This window comes from Leptodactylus fuscus, chromosome 9 (genome assembly GCF_031893055.1).
Source record: "Leptodactylus fuscus isolate aLepFus1 chromosome 9, aLepFus1.hap2, whole genome shotgun sequence".
Taxonomy (NCBI): domain Eukaryota; kingdom Metazoa; phylum Chordata; class Amphibia; order Anura; family Leptodactylidae; genus Leptodactylus; species Leptodactylus fuscus.
The window spans coordinates 70730071-70752438 of NC_134273.1; the positions used below are offsets into that span (position 1 = coordinate 70730071).

At 44.6% G+C, this 22368-nt stretch overlaps 2 protein-coding genes across 2 annotated transcripts; both read right to left on the reverse strand.

Annotated features, from left to right (window-relative positions):
- Nucleotides 1–5073: 5073 nt before the first annotated feature.
- On the reverse strand, nt 5074–10319 carry NDUFA11 (NADH:ubiquinone oxidoreductase subunit A11). The gene is made up of 4 exons (XM_075287633.1): nt 10165–10319; nt 7395–7487; nt 5744–5866; nt 5074–5247 (listed from the first exon to the last, which is right to left on the reverse strand). The coding sequence occupies exons 1-4, from the start codon at nt 10241–10243 to the stop codon at nt 5132–5134; spliced, it is 411 nt and encodes a 136-aa protein (XP_075143734.1). The 5' UTR covers nt 10244–10319; the 3' UTR covers nt 5074–5131.
- A 6016-nt stretch (nt 10320–16335) lies between these two features.
- On the reverse strand, nt 16336–19673 carry VMAC (vimentin type intermediate filament associated coiled-coil protein). Its single transcript, XM_075286473.1, has 2 exons — nt 19153–19673; nt 16336–16659 (listed from the first exon to the last, which is right to left on the reverse strand). Exons 1-2 carry the CDS (start codon nt 19320–19322, stop codon nt 16353–16355), a joined length of 477 nt encoding a protein of 158 aa, XP_075142574.1. The 5' UTR covers nt 19323–19673; the 3' UTR covers nt 16336–16352.
- Nucleotides 19674–22368: the final 2695 nt, after the last annotated feature.

Genomic DNA, 22368 nt, shown 5'->3' on the forward strand with positions numbered 1-22368 from the left:
TGGTCTTCGGTGTCCTCCCCTTGCTTCTTCAGCGTCTGTCGGACGCCTGCGCAGTACGCTCTGTTCGGCAAAGATTGCCGAACGTACTGCGCATGCGCAAAATTGCGGTCCCGGCCATAGTGCGGGCACCGCAATTTCGCGCATGCGCAGTACGTTCGGCAATCTTCGCCGAACAGAGCGTACTGCGCAGGCGTCCGACAGACGCTGAAGAAGCAAGGGGAGGATACAGAAGACCAGAGAGGCGGCGCTGCGGTCGGTTTTCGAGCTGCAATGGGGACGCCCCCATCGTTGCTTCTGCGATGGGGACGCCCCCATCGCTGCGAGAGAACTCATTAGCATACCGGTACAAACCGGTATTTTGAACGAACGGCGCGGCGGAGAGCACTTCTAAAGGTAGGAGACGAATAGCCTTTCTAAAGGCTATTCCGACGTGTTAACTAGAAAAAAATGTGTTTTAGTGGTAGAATCCCTTTAAAGAGGCTGAACAGCCAGCTTAGCGATAGGCCATCAATAGTAATGTCTCAGAAAAGAGCAATAAGCGATTGATTTAGAATTGGGGAGCGGAGGAAAGCCGTGCTTATGACTTTGTATGGCTTCCCTGTATTTCGGCAATATTTAACCTCACTCTCTGCAAAGAAAAAAAAAAAAAAAAAATCTAGTAAAGCTCTGTGTTGGGATTTCTGTACCCGAAGCAATGGACAGGTTTCTGTTCAGAAAACACATTTGAATAAGTCCATGGTGGCTTTTATTGCATGAATCTGATCTGTTTTGTATTCCTCCCTTAGACAATTCAGCTGAGATTTTTTTTTCCCCCTCCTGCAATCCTTCCATCTTGTTCTGGAGTCAGTGACCTCTAGCATAGACAGAATATTTTCATGGTGCAGCGTTGACTTTTCTAACTTGTACTATAATGCCCCCGTGTTTTCTACTTCAGTAGGCCGTCTCCTCACTTACTGTACAAAACGTTTTGCAGACCTAATTTGGAGAACGCAGTGTTTTGGGCTAGTGTCACTGCATTACGTGCTTGTGTTATGTGATAGTTGGAGCTTTGTGAAAAATTTTCTTTAAAAGTTCCTGTGCTTTATATATATTTTTTTTCTCCCTCCTCCATGCTGTATTCTTCAAGCAATAAACTGTTTTGTTTTTTTTTGTGTTTTATAACTTTGTGTGTTTCATGTTTTAAAAGGGAAAATGAGAGTTACCGGTAAGTGTTGGCTTTTATCTGATTTTTAGGGCAGACCTTTCCATTTATATATCTGGGGATAAACGACAGACGCTGTTGCTCCAAACTGTTACATCCCACACTGGCGTGAATACGATAACAGGGCCGGGCAAGAGTTTGGTATAGTTCATTGGCCACACAGAAGGGAGAAGGGGGAGAAGTCATTAGGAATAAAGTCAGGGGTGTATGTGGCCCAGTGAAGATCCTCCACACCAAACTCTCATAGACCTTGATTTGTGCTTTGAAACATAAAGAAGCCTTTCAAAGAAAGTTGGAACCATACAATTGTTCTAAATGTCTCGAGATTTCCTAAGGAGCAGTGGCGTAATTACCGCCATAGCAGCAGAGGTAAGAAACATAAAAAAACAGTTACTTACCTCTCCACGATCCTGGCCAGGCCTCCTTCCTAGTTGTCTGACGTCACATGAACCCGACCTGCGTCCCGGGTCATGTGACGTCTGACGTCATTGAAGAAGGACGGCAGTGGAGGCCGACAGCGTAGTAGCCGGGGGACAGGTAAGAAACAGTAGTTTTTTATGTTTTTATTCCCCCGGGTCTCCGATTATTATACTCTGGGGTCTGAAAAGACCCCAGAGTGGGACATAATACTGTGTGCAGGGGCCACTATGGGGCATAATACTGTGTGCAGGGGCCACTATGGGGGATAATACTGTGTGCAGGGGCCACTATGGGGCATAATACTGTGTGCAGGGGCCACTATGGGGCATAATACTGTGTGCAGGGGCCACTATGGGGCATAATACTGTGTGCAGGGGCCACTATGGGGCATAATACTGTGTGCAGGGGCCACTATGGGGCATAATACTGTGTGCAGGGGCCACTATGGGGCATAATACTGTGTGCAGGGGCCACTATGGGGCATAATACTGTGTGCAGGGGCCACTATGGGGCATAATAGAACGCGTAGGAGGGGGTTTGTCGGGGGGGGGTGCACGGGGCCCCGCCATTCCTAGTTACGCCACTGCTAAGGAGCCTAGACCAGCTCCTGAAAAACACCATAGCATTATCCGTCCTTACAGCTGGCACAATGAAGTCAGGCTGGTAACCTCCTGGCATTCATTTAATCCAGACTTGTCAGTGATGGCAATGTGCTTTACACCACTCCTGACATTGGCATTGTGCCTGGTTATTACGGCTTGTATCCAGCAGCTCCGGCCAGGTAATGCAATGCCACGAAGATCCTGGTGCGCTGTTATTGTGTGCTTAGAGCCGGAGGAGGAAGCTCTACAGATACTATGTCACCAGTGAGGGCAACTTGTAAACTTTCTGCACCTTAGCGGTGGGTGACACCGATTGGTAACGTTACATTGTCTATCATCACATGGCTGAGTTTCTCTCCCTCTGAAATACTGTCAGCCCTATAGCACAGATATTACCTGTGAAAACATGTATACGAGGTGGAGAGATTTTGGGCATGGGGGTTTGGTTCAGATCATGTGACCAGGGCTCAGAACCGGCCTTGAACCTCCAGGTGGATGAATGAAGAAACCACCAGTCAATGTAAGTTAAATAGAAGTCCCTTTAAGAGCCGTGTGCTGGGTATTAGAAGGATCTGGTTACCCCTTAAACTCGATCACTTCAAACAGTTATATCTTGAACATTATGAAACACAAAACTTTTGTGTCATATGAAAATTGAGTTTCTCTTTCCTATGGTACCTGCAGAGATATCACTGACTGAAACCACAGTTGGGATTAGGAAATTGATATGTAGCGGCATAATATATATGATATAAATATCCCAATGCTGACTGTGGTTTCAGCCGGTGATATCTCTAGAAATAAGAGCTCTGCAATTTTAGTCATATGAAAGAAGTGAATCTCTTTTATATAACACCAAAAGAAAATTTTATGGTCTCGGAGATATAACCCTCCCCTCATTTTGTCTTCAGTTTACTCAGCCCCCACTCCATACACCATTACAGTTATTAGTTTATTGTGCCAACAGACTCACTTTAAGGACGGGGCATCATGTGCCTTAAATGCCACGGAAAAAAATTAGTGTTTTACAGTCTGAGCAAAGTGCATGGAATTCTAGTGAATTTCATGCCCACTTTGCGGCAAAAACCGTGCTGCTGATGTGCCACAATTTCCAAAACTAGCACGATTTTGGAAATCACTGCATGTCAATTATACCTACAGGAACGCTGGCGGTGTCCCCCATAGGTATAATTGAAACAGTCAGCGAAGGAAGCCTCTGCAAACTTTGCTAAAGCGCTGCGGGAAGAACCGCAATGCATTGCTGCTATGGTTTTACCTGCAGCTTTTTTAAACTGCGGGACACGACATGAGGCCTTAGCCTAAAGGGTTTCTCTGGGAATTGGATGAAATAGTGTTGGGTACTTGCAATCATATCAGCCTGAATACCCTTAGGCTCCATGCACACAACTGCAGTTTCTTGCCATAGGTTAACCAGTAAGTTCTATGGGCCCGTACACACATCTGTAGATTTTATGGCTGTATGAAAGTGTCACTAAACATGGAGCAGGTCCTATTCCTCTCGGTTTTTGCAGGTTTTTTTCCCATTCATTAAAGTTTATGGGTCATAAAAACATGAAGGGCAGACAGACATTACATCGCAGGCCAGGTTCAACAGAGGATGACACTAGTAACATTTTGCTTACTACGATCATACCCCTTTAAGAACAAAATGAGTTTCTGCATCTTACTAAGACCCTGAATATTATCCAATAACGGAAGCAGGTTCTATCCTACTCCATGATATCAGATGAGAATCCCCATAGAAATGAAACACACAAGTCACTCAGATGTCACTGCAATGTCTTCTGGTAAAACCAACTATGGCCCACTTGGTAGCGTGTATGAAGCCTATCGCAGTATGTACCAGGGGCAGGTGCCTAGATATTTTTAGCCTATTTCTTTGCTATAGACTCTATAGTATAGAGTGTGTAATAAATATGTAATCATAAGGTAAAGCTATGTGTATTTAGTCTATACAAGTGTCACCACTAGATGGCGCTTGTGTCAAACATGTGAAGTTCTGCCATAGGCCATGTACTGTAACAATGCCAACATAAAAAATTAAGATGCTGAGTTATATTGCACAATAGAGCAAGGGAAATAGCCGCAGTGGCATTGTCAGTACATTGTGTTCCCAGGTAGACAAGTTATGTATTACATTGCCCGTGTCCACTAAGAAGATACACCGGTGTCACTGATAAGTGCTGGCACAATGTGGAACCTTTTCAGCTCCCAGAGCACCTCAGTTCTTGGGGTTTTTTGGACCAGAACCTGAGCCAGAGTCCTCCTCAGGTTCCAGTCCAAAATACGGTCCGCTGCGCCTGTATGCCGGTGCAGTATACCAGCATCCAGTCGCGCACTCCGCTCCGGATTAGGCCCAATGAATAGGACTAATCCGGACAAGGCAGTGTCTTCAGGCATATGTCGCGAGGTGAGTCGGCATGAAGAATGAGCCTCAAAATCCTGACCAAAAAACTCAGTGTGAACTTACCCTTAGTGTGTTTGGGAATTGTGAAGACTTAAATATTACAACTTTGTCATACTTTAGCCCTAAATCCTGTATAAAATCCCTGATCATACCGATGAGTAAGTGACCTATTTCCTTAGCCATTTGTCTATTATGGCACTGTCTATAGCACACATTGTCCCTTCAGGTGCTCCGAGAGATGTGGTGCAGACAACCAATTAAATTGTATATAGGAAAAACGCAAGTCATTTACAACTCACTCTCTGTATGGGGACAAAAACCCTGATTCCTGATAGTCCGTCACCATACACTATGATCATTCATCTGTGCCCAGGACAGGCAGAAAACCTGCCTGAGGGAAGGAGGATGGAGAAGCAAAGAGATCACTTATGTATAGATTTTATTATTAACACTAGCATTACAGAACAAACAGGTAGAGCTTCAGAGTTTTGGTTCAGATATAAGAAATTCCCATCCGTCTCTTTTGGAACTCTTGGCGAGAGCAGCCAGGACGCCCAGTGCCACGCAAGCCGAGGTGCCAGTCGCGTAACTGTGAGCTGTGAATAGTAGAGCAGAACTAGTGAGCAAAACCAACAATAGTGAAATACAGCGATGCTTCTTATTCATTCAGTATAAGCTTGGTAACAGAACAGGAACTGCTTATTTCCTACAATGATCACAAGGCAGATCGCTTATATGGACGCAGCAGCAAATCACTGGCTTCAGAGGTGGTGCCAGTGCACACGACACATGGCTGCTGCGTCCAAGGAAGGGTAAACCTTGTACATAACCCTACGAGTATAGGTGACGCAGAAGTAGTAGCCTGTCCCTCAATACGAAGCTTACAGAAATGCTCCACTTTCCACATGTCAGCTACAGCGGCCATGAGATCACAGAGTGGAACAGGAACCCTGAGGTTTGTGCATAGCTAAATAGCATATAAGGAGAATTAGAAACATGGAAAACCACCAATCATGAACTATCGTATACTAAACCATGTAGTGCACACAAGGGAAGCGGTGACATTTATACCAGGATACAAGAACCACTTACTCCTGACTCCAAGAAATGCACCGGAGACACAACCCCCGACAAAGTAGTTCACCAAGTCATCAGGTTTATCCCGAAGCTGAGCTGTGATACAGGTAGTCATCCCAAAGATGGCACCAAGGGAAGCTATAGGAGACAAAAACAAGATAAGGCAGCTGTTACCAGGCCGTGCCATACCTGGCCAACCATAAAACAGGCTAATATACTTTTTCTTTTTTTCTCTCAAACTCCATTAACAGTTTTATCAAGTCATAAAGCTAGCAATGCATATATATGTATTTTAAAGGAGCATTCCCATCTTATAAAGTGATGGCATATTGTTAGAATATGAAGTTAATGCGCAGTCGGCTCTGCGCATGCCTAGAAGTTTGAAACCCAGGACGGAAGAAGACGCGGAGAGAGGAGTTCCAGATGAAGATAGAGGCGGCGCTGTTTGAGCACTAGCACCGCCCCCAGTGCTGCGAGAGAACTCATTTGCATATAGAAAAAAAAAAAAAAAAGATTTCTACCGAACGGTGGCACAGAGAAGACATCTAAAGGTAGGAGAAGAATTGCCTTTCTTAAGTCTATTCCTACATGTTAGGGAGAAAAAAATGGGACTCCAATGATTGGATCCCATTAAATGAAATCTCATTCACTTTGCTGGTTCTGTAAAAGACAGAGTTTCTTTCTGCTGTGTTTCTGCAAGGTGCGGCCTAAAGCGTTTTTGTATTTTTTTTCTTTCTACAGGCGCAGACAGTGCTACAATAGGGCTATTTGGCACACTAAACCACTGATCCATAAGAAGCTGCGGGAGGTTCAAAAAACTGGCATAGGTGGGTTGCTAAATTCCCCCATTGTGTAGCAGCGTGTGCTGAGTGTTGATCTGAACATTTCACCTGCTCGCATTCCAAAAAACCTAAATAGCTAAAATTCATCACTCCCTTAACCCTTGGTATAATGTGCAATGTGTTAAAGGGGTTTTGCCGGGGAAAAAAAAAGGTATTATAGTGCTATTAGTGGGTTAATAATTGCACCCAAATACCCTTAGCAGTGTTCTGAGTGATCTCTTGGAGCGCCTGGCATCCTCTGCATTTGTTTACTTGAGTAGCTTTCTGTGCTTCTAACCTACAACTATCAAGATCCCCCCCAACTATCCCGTGGACTTCTAGCCCTACCTACTTAACTCAGCCTCCCTCCCCCATCATACTTACCTGTCATCTGTGTCCTGAAGACACGTTTCTTCTGTCCCGCCAGCTCCTCCTTCTGTGGACTTCTTGCATATGCATGGTAGGTGTTCTTCACTTCTGCCAGCGAGTGTACAACAGAGCTAGAATCACTGGCCCTATTGCGCAGGCAGAAGCAAAGGAAGTGACGTTTCGTGCCAGAAGACTGGTAAGTATGATGGGGTCAGGGTGGAGGTGTAGGGAGTATTGGTGATATGGATGAATAGATAGACTTGTTTTTTTTTTTTTGTGTGACTAAGTAAATTAGAAGTTAAGCGGGGGAGAGGGTTTAGTTTATGTTTTATCCCAGACATCCCCTTTAACTTTCTGTGTGCGTCAAGTAGGCGGGCTCTCCACGGTTTGAGGTTTTACTGCTGCCCACACTTTTTTTTTTATAGCACATGCAAATTCATTCTAATTCCCAAAGTATCAGGAGTCGGTTATATTACCCATGGTTAATGTCGCTCCTCCAGCTCGCTGAACACCCTCCAGTACAGTCTTAGGTTGAAATGCGACAATGTGATAAGCAGAACCAACCAGGCCTACGGAAGAGAAAGCAAGAGTGGTGTTTAGTCAAGGGTAACAAGAGAATAGTAAAGGACACTTATTTCGGACAGGGATTGATAGCCAGGTATACCATATTGTGGCCCCTTCTTTACTTAGATCCTACACTGGTGTTAGACCAACGTAAGCTGTTCCCTCTCCCTGACCAAATCATCTGGAATTGAAATGGGTTTGCCTGTTACACTGCAAATCTGAATGGGACTGCACAGCGGTGGGAAACACCAGGCAAGTATAGCAAGGTATTTCCTGGACAACCCCCCCTTTAATCTCATTTACACACTACAGAAGAAAATCAAAACTGCAAAAAAAGCTGCATTTTCAAACGCACACATTTTTGAAAAATCCAGCATGTTAACCACTTCAGTACTGGGCCTATTTCTGGTCCAGGATGAGAGGCATTTTTGGATTTTTTTTGTATGTGCGGTTTTGACGGCTATAACATTTCTATCATTTGGGTTATTCAACTAATTTCTGCTTCTTCTTTTTGGTGACACATAGCGCATGTTTTTTTTAAAAAAAAAAATGTATATCCGAGAAAATATAAACAAAAGAGGAGGGAAAACGTGTTTGTTTTTCACTTTTCATTTTTTAATTTCATTTAATAATATTAAAGTGCTACTAAAAAACTTTTTAAGGCCAAGGCCCCACAGGCCGTAATGGCAGTGATAAAGTGCTGCAAGAAGAACCACTGCGTGATTGCATTGCGGTTCTTTCTGCAGTGCTTTGAACAGAAAGTTCATGGAGTTTTCCTTCAAGGACTTTCTGTTCCAATTATATCTATGGGAAAGCTGCTGGCATTTCCGTAGATATAATTGACATGCTGCGATTTCCAAAACTGCAACGGCTTTGCAAACCACAGCGTGTCCGCGCTGTGATTTCTTCCACAAAGTGGGGATGTGATTTACATGAATCCCATCCACTTTACCTGCACTGTACAACGCTGCGATTTTCCCAGCAGCATCTCCGCTGCGGGCAAATTGCGGCGTTTACGTCCCGTGGGGCCCCGGCCTAAGGCCCCACATTGCGGAAATGCAGATTTTATTGCTAAGAATGGCTACAAATGGAATCGAAAATATACAGAATGCTCTTATACTTCTATCTTGTGCTCAATCTAGCCCTGGCTTTGGCTCAAAAAACCGCAGCAAAATCTGCAACAACAACAACAAAAAAACCCTGTGTTTCCACAACGTGGGGGATTGGCTTGAAATAGTTCTTCCTCTCCGTTATGGTAGTTTTTATTTTGTATGGTGTGTTATATATATATACACACACATATATGTTTCACATTATGTTCCCATAAGGTCATAATAGACCTTTGGGGACATCTGATCACTATTTTTGTGATGGGTGAGGCTGATTATAACAGATGATGGTACGTTTAGCCCCAGTTGCAGGGGGAGTACAGCCTCCTGTGCGTTACTATAGGACTAATAGAGATGATCTGGCTCCTGTAGGACCCAGCAGCACTTACAGAAGCTGATCCCGTTGGATCACATGACCCCTGGGTCAGAGGGCATCCGCATCATGGCGGCACCCATAATGGCGTATACAGCGCTCATTATACACCACACTCAGGAAGGCAGAGATGGCGATAAACATATAAGGGTGGTCTGGAAGTGGTTAAAGAGGACCTTTCACCAGATCGGGCACAGGCAGTTCTATATACTGCTGGAAAGCGGACAGTGCGCTGAATTCAGTGCACTGTCGGATTTCCTGATCTGTGCCCTGGGTAAAGCGCTATCGGTCCCAGTACCATAGCTCTTCACAGTCAGAAGGGCGTTTCTGACACTTAGCCAGGGACGCCCTTCTGCCTTGCGGCGCCTATCGCGCTGTACAGTGTGAGCGGGGAGGAACTCCCCCTCCCTCGCCTGATAATACTCGTCTATGGACGAGCTGTGTGAGCAGAGAGAGGAGGCGTTCCTCCCCGTTCCACAGTACTGCGCGATACGCGCTGCTGGGCAGAAGGGCGTCCCTGGCTAATGGTCAGAAACGCCCTTCTGACTGTAAAGCCCTATTGGTACCGGGACCGATAGCGCTTTACCCGGGGCACAGATCAGGAAAGCCGACAGTGTGCTGTATTCAGCACACTGTCCGCTTTCCAGCAGTATATAGAACTGCCTGTGCCCGATCTGATGAAAGGTCCTCTTTAATTCAATCTGAGGAACTGCAAGCGGTTTACCTATAGATTTAATAGGGGAAGAAAAAAAACTTAGCAAAAACTCTTAAGACCCAAAAATCTATACTATACTTTCACTGTGGTTTTTTCTGAATTTCTTAGCTGTTTCACAATGTGGGGCTGAGGCTTAAGGGATTTTTTTATTTTTTAAAGCCACACAGGTCCACAGTAAGTGACTGCGGCTTCCAATCAGCAACCTTAGAGGTCACATATTGTCTATGCAGCAGCCGTATACGTGTGACAGCCTGAATCAGATTGACTTACAGTAACAGTAATTATGTAACAAGCTATGGCTCTAATTCATTACATAATATCAATTGTACAAGATCATTACAAATCACTTTATTGTAAGTAGTCTATGAGCAGGATGAGTGTGACAGCGGTCTAGTGGCGGCTGGTACTTAGTAGTCGGGTCTCCTGTCAGTAATACACCGCTAGTCTTCCTCCCCCACCACACACAGGGCTCCTCTAGCACATACCCAGCGCTACAGACAGCTTTGTGGTCAGCCATGTCTTCTGCACACAGTCGCTCCCGTCGGGAATGTCCCAGTACCCCATTATCTTCCGGACGACAAGGACACTCGGATGTTAAGTACTGGCGAGAGCTAAAGGACCTTTGATGACGTCATAACCATGTGACCTGTCACGTGTGGGGGAGGAGTTATAAGTGTAAGCTGCGAGGGCGTGGCCTGAGGCTCCTGAAGCGTCTGCTGTGCCTAGAGCTGCACTGTGTGAATATAGCCCACACCTATAAAACAAAAACCGCACTGTCTCAGTAAACGATGATGGTCAGAACTGGCTGCAAGGCCTGAGAACCAGGGAGGGAATTACTGAAATAGAGCAGCGCCCCCTGTCTGTCTCCAGAAATCCCGCCCTGGAGATCAGATTTGTGGCAATTCCAAGCGCCACCATGACATAATCCTTCAAGTGGATAGGTGCTACAATGGAGTAAAATCAGGGGCTGTCTGGATCCAATAGGGGGCGCTGCCTCCTGGGACTGTTATAGGCTGTGTTGACATAGTGTTTTTTTGGAGTGGATTTTGACACAGAAATCTGCCTCCAAAAACTGCCTTCCATTCATTTCAGTGGGATCCGTTCGCTTCTTTTTTTATGCTAGCAGAAACAAGAAGCGAGGTGACCTATCTGGCCACGGCGTGAGACTCGCTCCTGACTAGGCCCATTCATTTGGGCCTAATCCGAAGTGGAATGTCAGTGCACTTCATCAGCATGCCGTCGCTGCTAGCCGCGCAGAATGTTCACACGCAGAATGCAAATTTTGCCGTGTGAACATACCCTTAGTATGAGGCACCACCTGCTGCATCCATATCCAACCAGGCGGGTAAGGCACATCTGGGTTCAGGCCATTTTGTGTGGACACCTAGTGAAACCACACGAACCCCATTATAGTCTATGGGGTCCACGGGTTTCATTAGGTAACCATTTTTTTATGCGGATTATGTTTCCATTAGGGAGTCCCCAACAATCTTGCTGTGTGGAAACACTCCCAGAGTCAAGGCAGTGCCACCTACTGGATCCAGGACACACTGAAAAAAAAATATTTTGGTGTATTGCAATTTTGACAGGTGAAATATTTATTTAAAGGGCTTGTCCAGTTTCAGAACAATATCAAGAGACACATGTATGATGAAAGGTTCTACAATTGTACAATATACTTTCTGTATCAATTCCTCATGGTTTCTAGATCTCTGCTTGCTGTCATTCATTCTGATTACTTCCATAGTAGTCCATGGTCATGTGATGTATAGCCCATTGTCACGTAATTTACAGTCCATGGTCATGTGACAGACACACAGGTGCATTGCTCATCATAAGACATAGCTGATTACTGTGGTGACTGTAATGAACTGTGCATCTATGTGTCCCATGGACTGTACATCACATACATGATCTTTGCACAATGGGAGTGGAAGCCAATGTTTTCTTTCTCCTACCTTTCGCCGTCTTCTCCATACCACCGTTCGCCTACAGTCCCGGTTCTTGTCAGTATGCAAATGAGCCCTTTCGCAGCACTGGGGGTAGCCCCAATGCTGTGAGAGAACGCTCTCCAGCACCGCCTCCATCTTCTTCAGCAGCGTCATCTTCAGCCTCTTCTTCTGGCGGTGGCTTGTAACTTCTAGGTCTTGGGCTGAGCAGACTGCACATGCCCACAGGCTACGAGAAAATGGCCGCTTGCACAGTATTGTAAGCGTATCGCATTAAAAGCAATAGGTATAAAAGACTCCCATTGATTTCAATGGGTAGTGCGTGTATGCCGGCACCCATTCAAGTCAATGGGATCTGTTTTTTACGCCGCTCACTGTGAACGAGTTTTACGTTCAGAATGAGCGAGTGTAAACTCCATGTGCAGGCTCCCTTACCTGTACCCCCGCTGCAGAGTGTGTGGTGCGTGTAAACTTGATAAAGAACTACAGGAAACGTCTGACCTATGTAATTGCAAACAAAGATTTGTGTAGCAAATATTAAGTTCTGTTTTTCTATTGTATCAAATCTTTATTTCTTGCAATAAGTTGAAGTGATAAAGGTTGCAAAGAAACTTACAAATTCCCCAGTATATCAAATACAGTCCTATGAAAAAGTTTGGGCACCCCTATTATTCTTAATCATTTTTAGTTCTAAATATTTTGGTGTTTGCAACAGCCATTTCAGTTTGATATATCTAATAACTGATGGACACAGTAATATTTCAGGATTGAAATGAGGTTTATTGTACTAACAGAAAATGTGCAATATGCATTAAACCAAAATTTGACCAGTGCAAAAGTATGGGCACCTCAACAGAAAAGTGACATTAATATTTAGTAGATCCTCCTTTTGCAAAGATAACAGCCTCTAGTCGCTTCCTGTAGCTTTTAATCAGTTCCTGGATCCTGGATAAAGGTATTTTGGACAAACAATTCAAGTTCAGTTAAGTTAGATGGTCGCCGAGCATGGACAGCCCGCTCTCAAATCATCCCACAGATGTTCAATGATATTCAGGTCTGGGGACTGGGATGGCCATTCCAGAACATTGTAATTGTTCCTCTGCATGAATGCCTGAGTTGATTTGGAGCAGTGTTTTGGATCATTGTCTTGCTGAAATATCCATCCCCGGCGTAACTTCAACTTCGTCACTGATTCTTGAACATTATTCTCAAGAATCTGCTGGTACTGAGTGGAATCCATGTGACCCTCAACTTTAACAAGATTCCCGGTGCCGGCATTGGCCACACAACCCCAAAGCATGATGGAACCTCCACCAAATATTACAGTGGGTAGCAAGTGTTTTTCTTGGAATGCTGTTTTTTTTTGGACTCCATGCATAACGCCTTTTTGTATGACCAAACAACTCAATCTTTGTTTCATCAGTCCACAGGACCTTCTTCCAAAATGAAGCTGGCTTATCCAAATGTGCTTTTGCATACCTCAGGCGACTCTGTTTGTGGCGTGGTTGCAGAAACGGTTTCTTTCTCATCACTCAACCATACAGCTTCTCCTTGTGCAAAGTGCGCTGTATAGTTGACCGATGCACACTGACACCATCTGCAGCAAGATGATGCTGCAGCTCTTTGGAGGTGGTCTGTGGATTGTCCTTGACTGTTCTCACCATTCTTCTTCTCTGCCTTTGTGATATTTTTCTTGGCCTGCCACTTCTGGGCTTAACAAGAACTGTCCCTGTGGTCTTCCATTTCCTTACTATGTTCCTCACAGTGGAAACTGACAGGTTAAATCTCTGAGACAACGTTTTGTATCCTTCCCCTGAACACCTATGTTGAACAATCTTTGTTTTCAGATCATTTGAGAGTTGTTTTAAGTAGCCCATGATGCCACTCTTCAGAGGAGATTCAAATAGGAGAACAACTTGCAATTGGCCACCTTAAATACCTTTTCTCATGATTGGATACATCTGGCTATGAAGTTCAAAGCTCAGTGAGGTTACAAAAAAAATTTTGTGCTTCAGTAAGTCAGTAAAAAGTAGTTAGGAGTATTCAAATCAATAAAATGATAAGGGTGCCCATACTTTTGCACCGGTCAAATTTTGGTTTAATGCATGTTGCACATTTTCTGTTAGTACAATAAACCTCATTTCACTCCTGAAATATTACTGTGTCCATCAGTTATTAGATATATCAAACTGAAATGGCTGCTGCAAACACCAAAATATTTAGAACTAAAAATGATTAAGATTAATAGGGGTGCCCAAACTTTTTCATAGGACTGTACTTATTCCCCCACTGTATGTGCTGGCCACACATAATTTCAGATACAAATGGCATGTAAAGTGACCGAATCACACATTCATAATAGAAGCCATAACATTCTGTACCTGTTGTAAGTTTTTATACCACTGGTGCCCAAAGAACCTTGTTTTAAGAGCAAAAAAATTATGCTGCATGCAGAACCGTTTATCATGTTAAATATAATGCTGCAAGGCACATGGCTGCAGCGATGACCCGTTGGCTCCTCATGAGTTTCTCTGTTGCATATTGAGCTTCCACTTTGGCACTCCATGATTAAAATTCGTTGCATGAACACACCCCAAAAGGTCTTATTGTTTTGACATGGGAAAATTTGCAATAAATAAATAAATCCTGGAAAAAACTTTAAAAAAAAAAAAAAAAAAAAAGCTTATCACAAAATAAACCATGCCGGTCCAAAAAAAAATTGGAAGATATACTCAATTGCATGAACAAAACAATAAGAACACCATTTACAAATATCTGCAATGCTACACAAACACCTTGTACATAAAACAGAATCCTTTATTGCAAGTCTTGATGATGACATATCAGAATTGTGAAAATATATACCGTAAATAATTTGTGTGCCTCAGGCAGAGTATGAACAATGAATACCGTCCATGGAATATGTGTTTCATATCCGGTAAGACCAACTATTCCAATTGTTTTTTTACCCCTCCCCCCAAAAAAAAAATAAAAAAAAAAATCATATTGCACCCTACTGACACAGTTATGGCCATACATATAAATAGTTTACTCTTCCTTTCTGAAATAAGCATGCATCTACAGAATTTCTATAAAGATATTATAGCATTGGTACCGTGACTGTAAAATAAGTATATGCGCCAAACATATCCCAAAAGCGTACAAGAAAGTAGATATAATAAAAGTTCAGTATAAAAACCGCATAGACACAGATAGACATAGTAACAGAAGAGATTTATAGATCTGCTCATGGCAGTGATCATTTACTGGTGACAGCATGTTTGACCTGTCATCCCGGCAGCCATTTTGACTCTTTGGTTTTCACGTGGTGGTTTATACAGCTTGTAGTGTAACCAGGCTTCACATAAAGGTAACATTCTGTCCATTCACAGCCCCGTTATAACAACGCGGTTACGATAATCTCTCGTCATCCTTCCCCCCCAGATGTCAGGAATGTCGTGAGGTGAATTGGTGAAATGTTCACACCGGTATGAGTGTAACAGTAATGCATTACAATAATAGTACTTAAAAAGGACTAAGTAATAAAAAGCTATAAAAGTTATTTGCAACATTTCACTTTTTGATGCTTCCTGAGGTAATTTTCACACATCATAGGTCCCTTACGCTCCATGCACATGTCCGAGGGTGCCCTGTGAGGTTCTGTAACAGATTAGGTCCTATCCTGCACGGATTCATTGACCCCCATAGAGGTAATTGTATCATAGAATGCACAGTCGTCACTCCGACACCCCCTCAGATGCACATTCTGTAGTGTGCATGGGGTCCTAGTCACACAACAGTAACGTCATCACATGACTGATTTAACAAGTTTATTCCCCCCCCCACAGCCATCAAACAGACACGCTCTACCCTTGTATTGATGGACAGAGTGACGACTGAGTAACGTTTATTAAAAACAGATCAGGGCGGGGGGTTCACGCCTTCGCCCGGTCTCCGCTTTCAGGTTTCCGTCTTCTCCTGAGAGAAACTGGACAGGAGACGGAAACCCGGCAGTCAGTTTTCAAACCCATTCACTTGAATGGGTTTGCAAAGTGACCGCCTGGGAGCGTCTTCTCCCTCTCCGTGGCGAAACAGTTTTTGTTGTTTTTTTTAAACCAGACACAAATTCCTGCATGTCCGACTTTGTGTCCAATTTAAAAAAACGGTTTTGCTGCGGAGAGGCATAAGACGCTCAGGGGCAGCCTTGCATATTAGGATTTACTAGTTTTGTCAGGATCAGCCACCCATGAGATGGGGGCTCCCAACTGTCCCTGATGTATCAGAGGAGAGAAGGATTATGACTTTGGATTGCAACTACCCGGTCCTTTTACTATTCACAGAGAGATGTATCCAGGATCTGCTTTTTTCCCCTTTCAGAATACATGCATACTTGGCCAAGCCCAGCATGCATGTGAATAGGGGGGGCAGGGAGAGATAGCCGTCAACCAGACAGCACATATGGCCAGTCTAAAGAGAGGGCAGCATAAAAACTAGCATTTCAATGAGGAGAATCCAAGATGTAAGGGAATTATGGAATATAGACTATGGGAAATGTAATAAGTGTATATGAGCTACAACGTATACAGCAGAAAACGGATTCATAAAATACTTGCTTAGGAGCAAAAGAAGTCCCAAAGTTTAGTTATACAAAATCCCTTTGTAATATGGAAATACAAAAATATATAGGAATACCGTTATCTTTAAAAAGAAAGAACCAATTCTCCTTATACAGTCGTCCCAAAAAGTGTTCCGTCTAGATCAGAGTCTTCCAGGTCTTCACTTTGAGCAAAGTCTGGAACACTTGGAAGGCCATTGCACTGCTCCTCATGAGGTAAATTAGAAAGCCCTTCAGCTTGGGCCATAAGGGAAACTAAAGTATTCAACAGAGGTCGGCTGCGGCACATTTGGGCCAGAAGTCGGCTGTGGTGTCGAAGTCGTTCCATCTCTCGGTCCTTGTCCTTGATGGAGGCCATTAGTCTTTTCATTTCTACTTCAGATTGTGCTAACCTCGTCTGAATCTCAGCAATTTCTCTAAATGGGACATAAAAAAAAAATTATAATGACCACATGGGCATCAAAATTCTGATACTAGGGTTTACGATTAACAACCCATTGGTGTGCTCAGACCTTTGGAAAGTGCTCGCTTTTTTTTTTGCAAATCACAGCACATCAATTATACCTATGGAAACACTGGCGGTCAATCAGCGGCCTCAGGAAGCGGACCCGTGAGGTCACAGGAAGGGCCATTCATGCCCTTTGCCCAGCGGCTTCAGTGCAGCTCTGGAAGAGACCCGCCGGAGCAGAAGAACCAGGAGGCATGGAAGGACACCAGAGCAAAGGGGACAGGTTAGTATGTTTCTTCCCACCACCACTGACCCAGCTTATTTAAATGTTGAAAGGGTTATCCATTTTTGCCTAGACAACCCCTTTAAACTGAATCAAACTGACAATCTGTACAATGGAAGGTCATCAGTAGTGTTATGTGTGGAGTGTTCACACTGGACTGAAAATAGATTATGCCGATCTGTTTTATGGATTTGCTACAGTTTCATTGCAAAGGGTAAAATTTTCAGTGAAAAGCTGCAGAAAGAACTTGTTCTCTGAAAGAAGGCCCTGCCAAAAAACTCTGGGTAACTGCCTTCATTCATCTACCTGTTTAGAACATATACTGTAGACCTGGACAAGGGTTTATGGGTGTATGAGGGAGTCAGCCAAGATAACTGTGGAGCCTGCTATCAGATTGTATGGCTAGTTGTAAGATATCTCTGCTTATTTAGCAGGATGGTGAATTATGCAGCATTCACGCTTGCGCCCGTGTCCGCCCATGGGGTTTTCCGCCCTAAGCCCTGGAGAAACTGCATAGGGGACAGCTTGTCAGTGGTTAGTTTTAAAAGCAGGTCGCTGCTGTCCGTATGCTGCCTCTCTGTGAGGAAACAGTTTTTTTTTGATTTTTTATTTTTGCATAGAGACAAAGTCTGACATGCAGAACTTTGCGGTTAAACCAATTTTTTTTTGCGAAGACACAGAGTCTGCATACGGACACTGGCGGTTTGCTTTAAAAACCCATTCAAAGGAATGGGTTTTATGACTGACCACTGGCAAGCCGTCCCCTATGCAGTTTCTCTAGGGGCTTAGGACGGAAACCCCATGGACGGACACCAGCACAAGTATGAATGCCCCCTTACACTGTTCTCCTAGCAGGCAGACATGGTATTGGCTCTAGCTGCCTAAAGAGAAAGCAGACAGGAGGCTGAACTGCAATGAAGTGCAGGGAGTTTTTGCACAGGTACTCCGCTCTATTTGCTATGTGAGACAGCCATGTAGATATACAGCCAGGTTCTGCACTTGGTATATCTCTGGAAGTACCAGTAGCGGAATAGATCAGCAGTTCCCGTTCCTGACTTACTACTCTATTCATACCGGGAAAACTGGGCACAGTTGTTATGATTGGTGGGAGTCCTAGTGGAGAGACCAAATAGTAGGCAATACCTGCCAGGATCGGTAAGTAAGTAGGACCTGTTGCCAGCTAGAATAACTCCAGCCAGTAACGGCCTATTAAAAAATAAAAAAAACCACAGCAGCTGTCGCTGGGCCCCCCTAATATCCCGGGCCCTGTGGCAGCCGCTACCCGGTAGTTATGCCCCTGGGTATAATGGACATGCTGCAATTTGCAACAACACAAGCGTTTTTCAAATCGCAACATTTCCGCTGCAGATTTACTTTTTCTGCAACGTGTGGATGGGATTAGCCAGAATCTCATACACTTTGCAGGGATTGTAAAACACTTTTTTCTGTGGCATTTTCACAGTGGCAAAGGCATCGTCTGATACTCTGATCCCCCGTAGATCACTGGTACTGAAGCAGCACAGAAGAATTGTGCTGGTCACACCATGTACAATCTGTAAAGGCAAGTGTAGGTAATGCAACGCCGCTCCATAGACTTCAGTGGGACAGTGCTACAGTATCTACTACACTTGCTGCTACAATTTGTACAGTGAGCAGTATATTAGGCAACACTGTCTCAAACACCAACATTCATACTCCTAATGTGTATATATCAGGAAGGGAGGTATATTTCTAGGTTCACATGTTCAGGATGCATCATAGCAAGGTTTGCCTGGGATACAGATGAAAACCACGCCAGCATGCAGATTGGCAAGGTTTCCAGGTGACCGCAGCTCAAAGCACTTTCATGGCGGTTATGCAGCCAAACAGCAGTTCAGCTCAAGGCCATTAAAAACTAAAAGTACACTTAGCTGCAATATAGTTCTCCATGGATTCAGCTCCATTCTGGATCAACCCATCCGCCATACAAACAGAATATGTGAACCAAGCCTTCATAAAGAGCGCAGCTTTGTAATGCAAAGTAGCAGCTGTTACAGAATGCCGGAGCAGGTGACATGCAGGTGTGGCACAGTAGGAGTGCCGTCCAGGACTTCTGCTTATGGGAAAGTTGTGTTACACAAAAAAAAAAAAGAAGTAAAAATTACCCTGGAATTTCTGCCATCTTATAGAACAACTGACCTGTCTTTGGCACCAATCATGTCCCTTATAGAGATCTGGTACTGCTCATCCTTCCGAATAAGACTCTCAGCTTGCTCTCTTACCGTGCCCTCCAGCTCTGCCACTCGGTGGTGTAATGCTGCCAAGTGGGCATTAGCTTCTTTAATCTGAACTGTGCTTAGCGATGACATATTGAACCGCAAGCTTCTTAGGCCAGATCCATTAAAAGCAAGCGATCTCCACTTAGGATCAGAGAAATGGATCTTGTGCGGACATCTCCTAAGCGATCACATAGTCATGGCTAGGGCATTTACACCAAAGAAGCACCAGCGGATACTCTAGACCAGTTACTTGTCAATGAAGTGCAAGCTCTGCAGCCCAGCATGGAAGGAAGTGCTGATGGTGATGTGCCTACACCATACAGCTGGTTTACCGCGCAATAAAACCGTCAATGAGCCCAAGTAGTAGCAACCAATTAAAGGAACAAATTAGCAGAAAAGTTAATGTGCAACTTTCAGCAGCTGTCGATGCAGGAAGCTTCCAGTCTGGGGAGGTCATTGGATAAGCACAAGGGGGCGGGATCACACTGCTTATTGGACAAGCTACGCCAGCGTGGGAGAAATGAGAGTTTAACTCTTTGGTGGCTGTACATCACTGTAAAGCTGACCCAGTATTCATATAGACTATAACTAGCTATAGGATTCCATGTTTTACTATTATTATTGCTAACATTAAATCCTAGGACGGAGTCGCAGGACTGTGAGTGTTTCAGGAGTTACCGTAATGGTGCTTTAATGCTACACTGCATAGATTTTGCTATATCTCTAACATTTACAAGTCAGTTAAAAGACCTGGTCCCTCTGTATATTGGGATTTCGGGTATGTTCACATGTAGGAATTTGACGCTGATTTTAAGGAAGAATATGCGCTGAATTTTCCTTCCCATTATATACACTCGCTGGCCACTTTATTAGGTACACCTGTCCAACTGCTCGTTAACACTTAATTTCTAATCAGCCAATCACATGGCGGCAACTCAGTGCATTTAGGCATGTAGACATGGTCAAGACAATCTCCTGCAGTTCAAACCGAGCATCAGTATGGGGAAGAAAGGTGATTTGAGTGCCTTTGAACGTGGCATGGTTGTTGGTGCCAGAAGGGCTGGTCTGAGTATTTCAGAAACTGCTGATCTACTGGGATTTTCACGCACAACCATCTCTAGGGTTTACAGAGAATGGTCCGAAAAAGAAAAAACATCCAGTGGGCGGCAGTTCTGTGGGCGGAAATGCGTTGTTGATGCCAGAGGTCAGAGGAGAATGGCCAGACTGGTTCGAGCTGATAGAAAGGCAACAGTGACTCAAATAGCCACCCGTTACAACCAAGGTAGCCAGAAGAGCATCTCTGAACGCACAGTACGTCGGACTTTGAGGCAGATGGGCTACAGCAGCAGAAGACCACACCGGGTGCCACTCCTTTCAGCTAAGAACAGGAAACTGAGGCTACAATTTGCACAAGCTCATCGAAATTGGACAATTGAAGATTGGAAAAACGTTGCCTGGTCTGATGAGTCTCGATTTCTGCTGCGACATTCGGATGGTAGGGTCAGAATTTGGCGTCAACAACATGAAAGCATGGATCCATCCTGCCTTGTATCAACGGTTCAGGCTGGTGGTGGTGGTGTCATGGTGTGGGGAATATTTTCTTGGCACTCTTTGGGCCCCTTGGTACCAATTGAGCATCGTTGCAACGCCAAAGCCTACCTGAGTATTGTTGCTGACCATGTCCATCCCTTTATGACCACAATGTACCCAACATCTGATGGCTACTTTCAGCAGGATAATGCAATGCCATGTCATAAAGCTGGAATCATCTCAGACTGGTTTCTTGAACATGACAATGAGTTCACTGTACTCCAATGGCCTCCACAGTCACCAGATCTCAATCCAATAGAGCATCTTTGGGATGTGGTGGAACGGGAGATTCGCATCATGGATGTGCAGCCGACAAATCTGCGGCAACTGTGTGATGCCATCATGTCAATATGGACCAAAATCTCTGAGGAATGCTTCCAGCACCTTGTTGAATCTATGCCACGAAGAATTGAGGCAGTTCTGAAGGCAAAAGGGGGTCCAACCCGTTACTAGCATGGTGTACCTAATAAAGTGGCCGGTGAGTGTACAAAACAAGGCAAAGCTCGAAGCAGAATACTGAAAAAATAAGAGCCCTGCTCAATTCCATGGCAACACGTAACACAGCCCAGTTCAGGGGTCGAACCCCAGACTGGGGCGTAACTTGAGGTGGTGCAGAAGATGCAGTTGCACCAGGGCCCATAAGCACTGGCATCAGTATTGAGATTGCAGCTTCCATCTGGCCCATAAACCAAGGAGACCCACAGATTACCCTAACCAGTGGCGTAACTACCGGGGTAGCGGCTGCCACAAGACCTGGGACATTAGGGGCCTGGCGACAGCCGCTACCCCTGCAGGTTGTTTTTTTTTTAATAGGCTGTTACTGGCTGGAGTTACTCCAGATGGTAACAGGCCCTATTTACTTACCGATCCTGGCTGGGGCTGGGATTGGTAAGTGACGCCAAGGGCCCCACAAACACTATTATTATACTTGGGGTCTTTTCAGAGTATAATGATCGGAGGCCCTGGAAAAATAAAGGAACATAATAAACATGTTACTTACCTTTCCACACCCCTGGCAGGCTTCGGGCCGAGTTGTGTGACGTTCATTGAAGTTGGCTGAGACCCCTGAGGACTGCAGCGGAGCCGGAGATAGGTAAGTAACAGTGTTTTTTATGTTAGTATCCCCCCCTGGATCTCTAATTATTATACTCTGGGGTCTGAAAAGACCCCAGAGTATAATAATTGTACATGGGTGTTCACAGTGGGGCATAATAGTATGTGCAGGGTCCAATATGGGGCATAATAGAGCAAGCAGGAATGTGTGTGTGGCGGTGGTGGTGGGGGGTCAGTCGGGGTCTTTGTTGTCGGTCATGGGGGGGGGGGGCATGTCAAAAGTTCACCACGGGGCCCCGCCATTCCTAGTTACGCCACTGACCCTAACCACGGTAAGGTGGATTAAACACCTTAGCACCCGTAACTATCACAATCAAGAGTTGGCTCTAGACAATGAGGTAAGGGGCCCCGGACAAAACATTACACCAGGCCCACGAGACTTTAATTTACACCACTGCCCCCACTGATCAGGTATTTATGACCTATCCTGTCA

Excerpts from the sequence above, each read along its gene's own strand:
- NDUFA11 (XM_075287633.1), bottom strand. The coding sequence starts at position 10,243 with ATGGGGTACTGGGACATTCCCGACGGGAGCGACTGTGTGCAGAAGACA. Across the intron at positions 5,867-7,394 it reads AGGAGCGACATTAACCATGG|CTTCCCTTGGTGCCATCTTT; the intron begins GTAATATAACCG and ends TGTCTCCTATAG. Across the intron at positions 5,248-5,743 it reads TGCATTTCTTGGAGTCAGGA|CTCACAGTTACGCGACTGGC; the intron begins GTAAGTGGTTCT and ends TACTATTCACAG.
- VMAC (XM_075286473.1), bottom strand. The coding sequence starts at position 19,322 with ATGTCATCGCTAAGCACAGTTCAGATTAAAGAAGCTAATGCCCACTTG. Across the intron at positions 16,660-19,152 it reads ATGATTGGTGCCAAAGACAG|AGAAATTGCTGAGATTCAGA; the intron begins GTCAGTTGTTCT and ends TGTCCCATTTAG.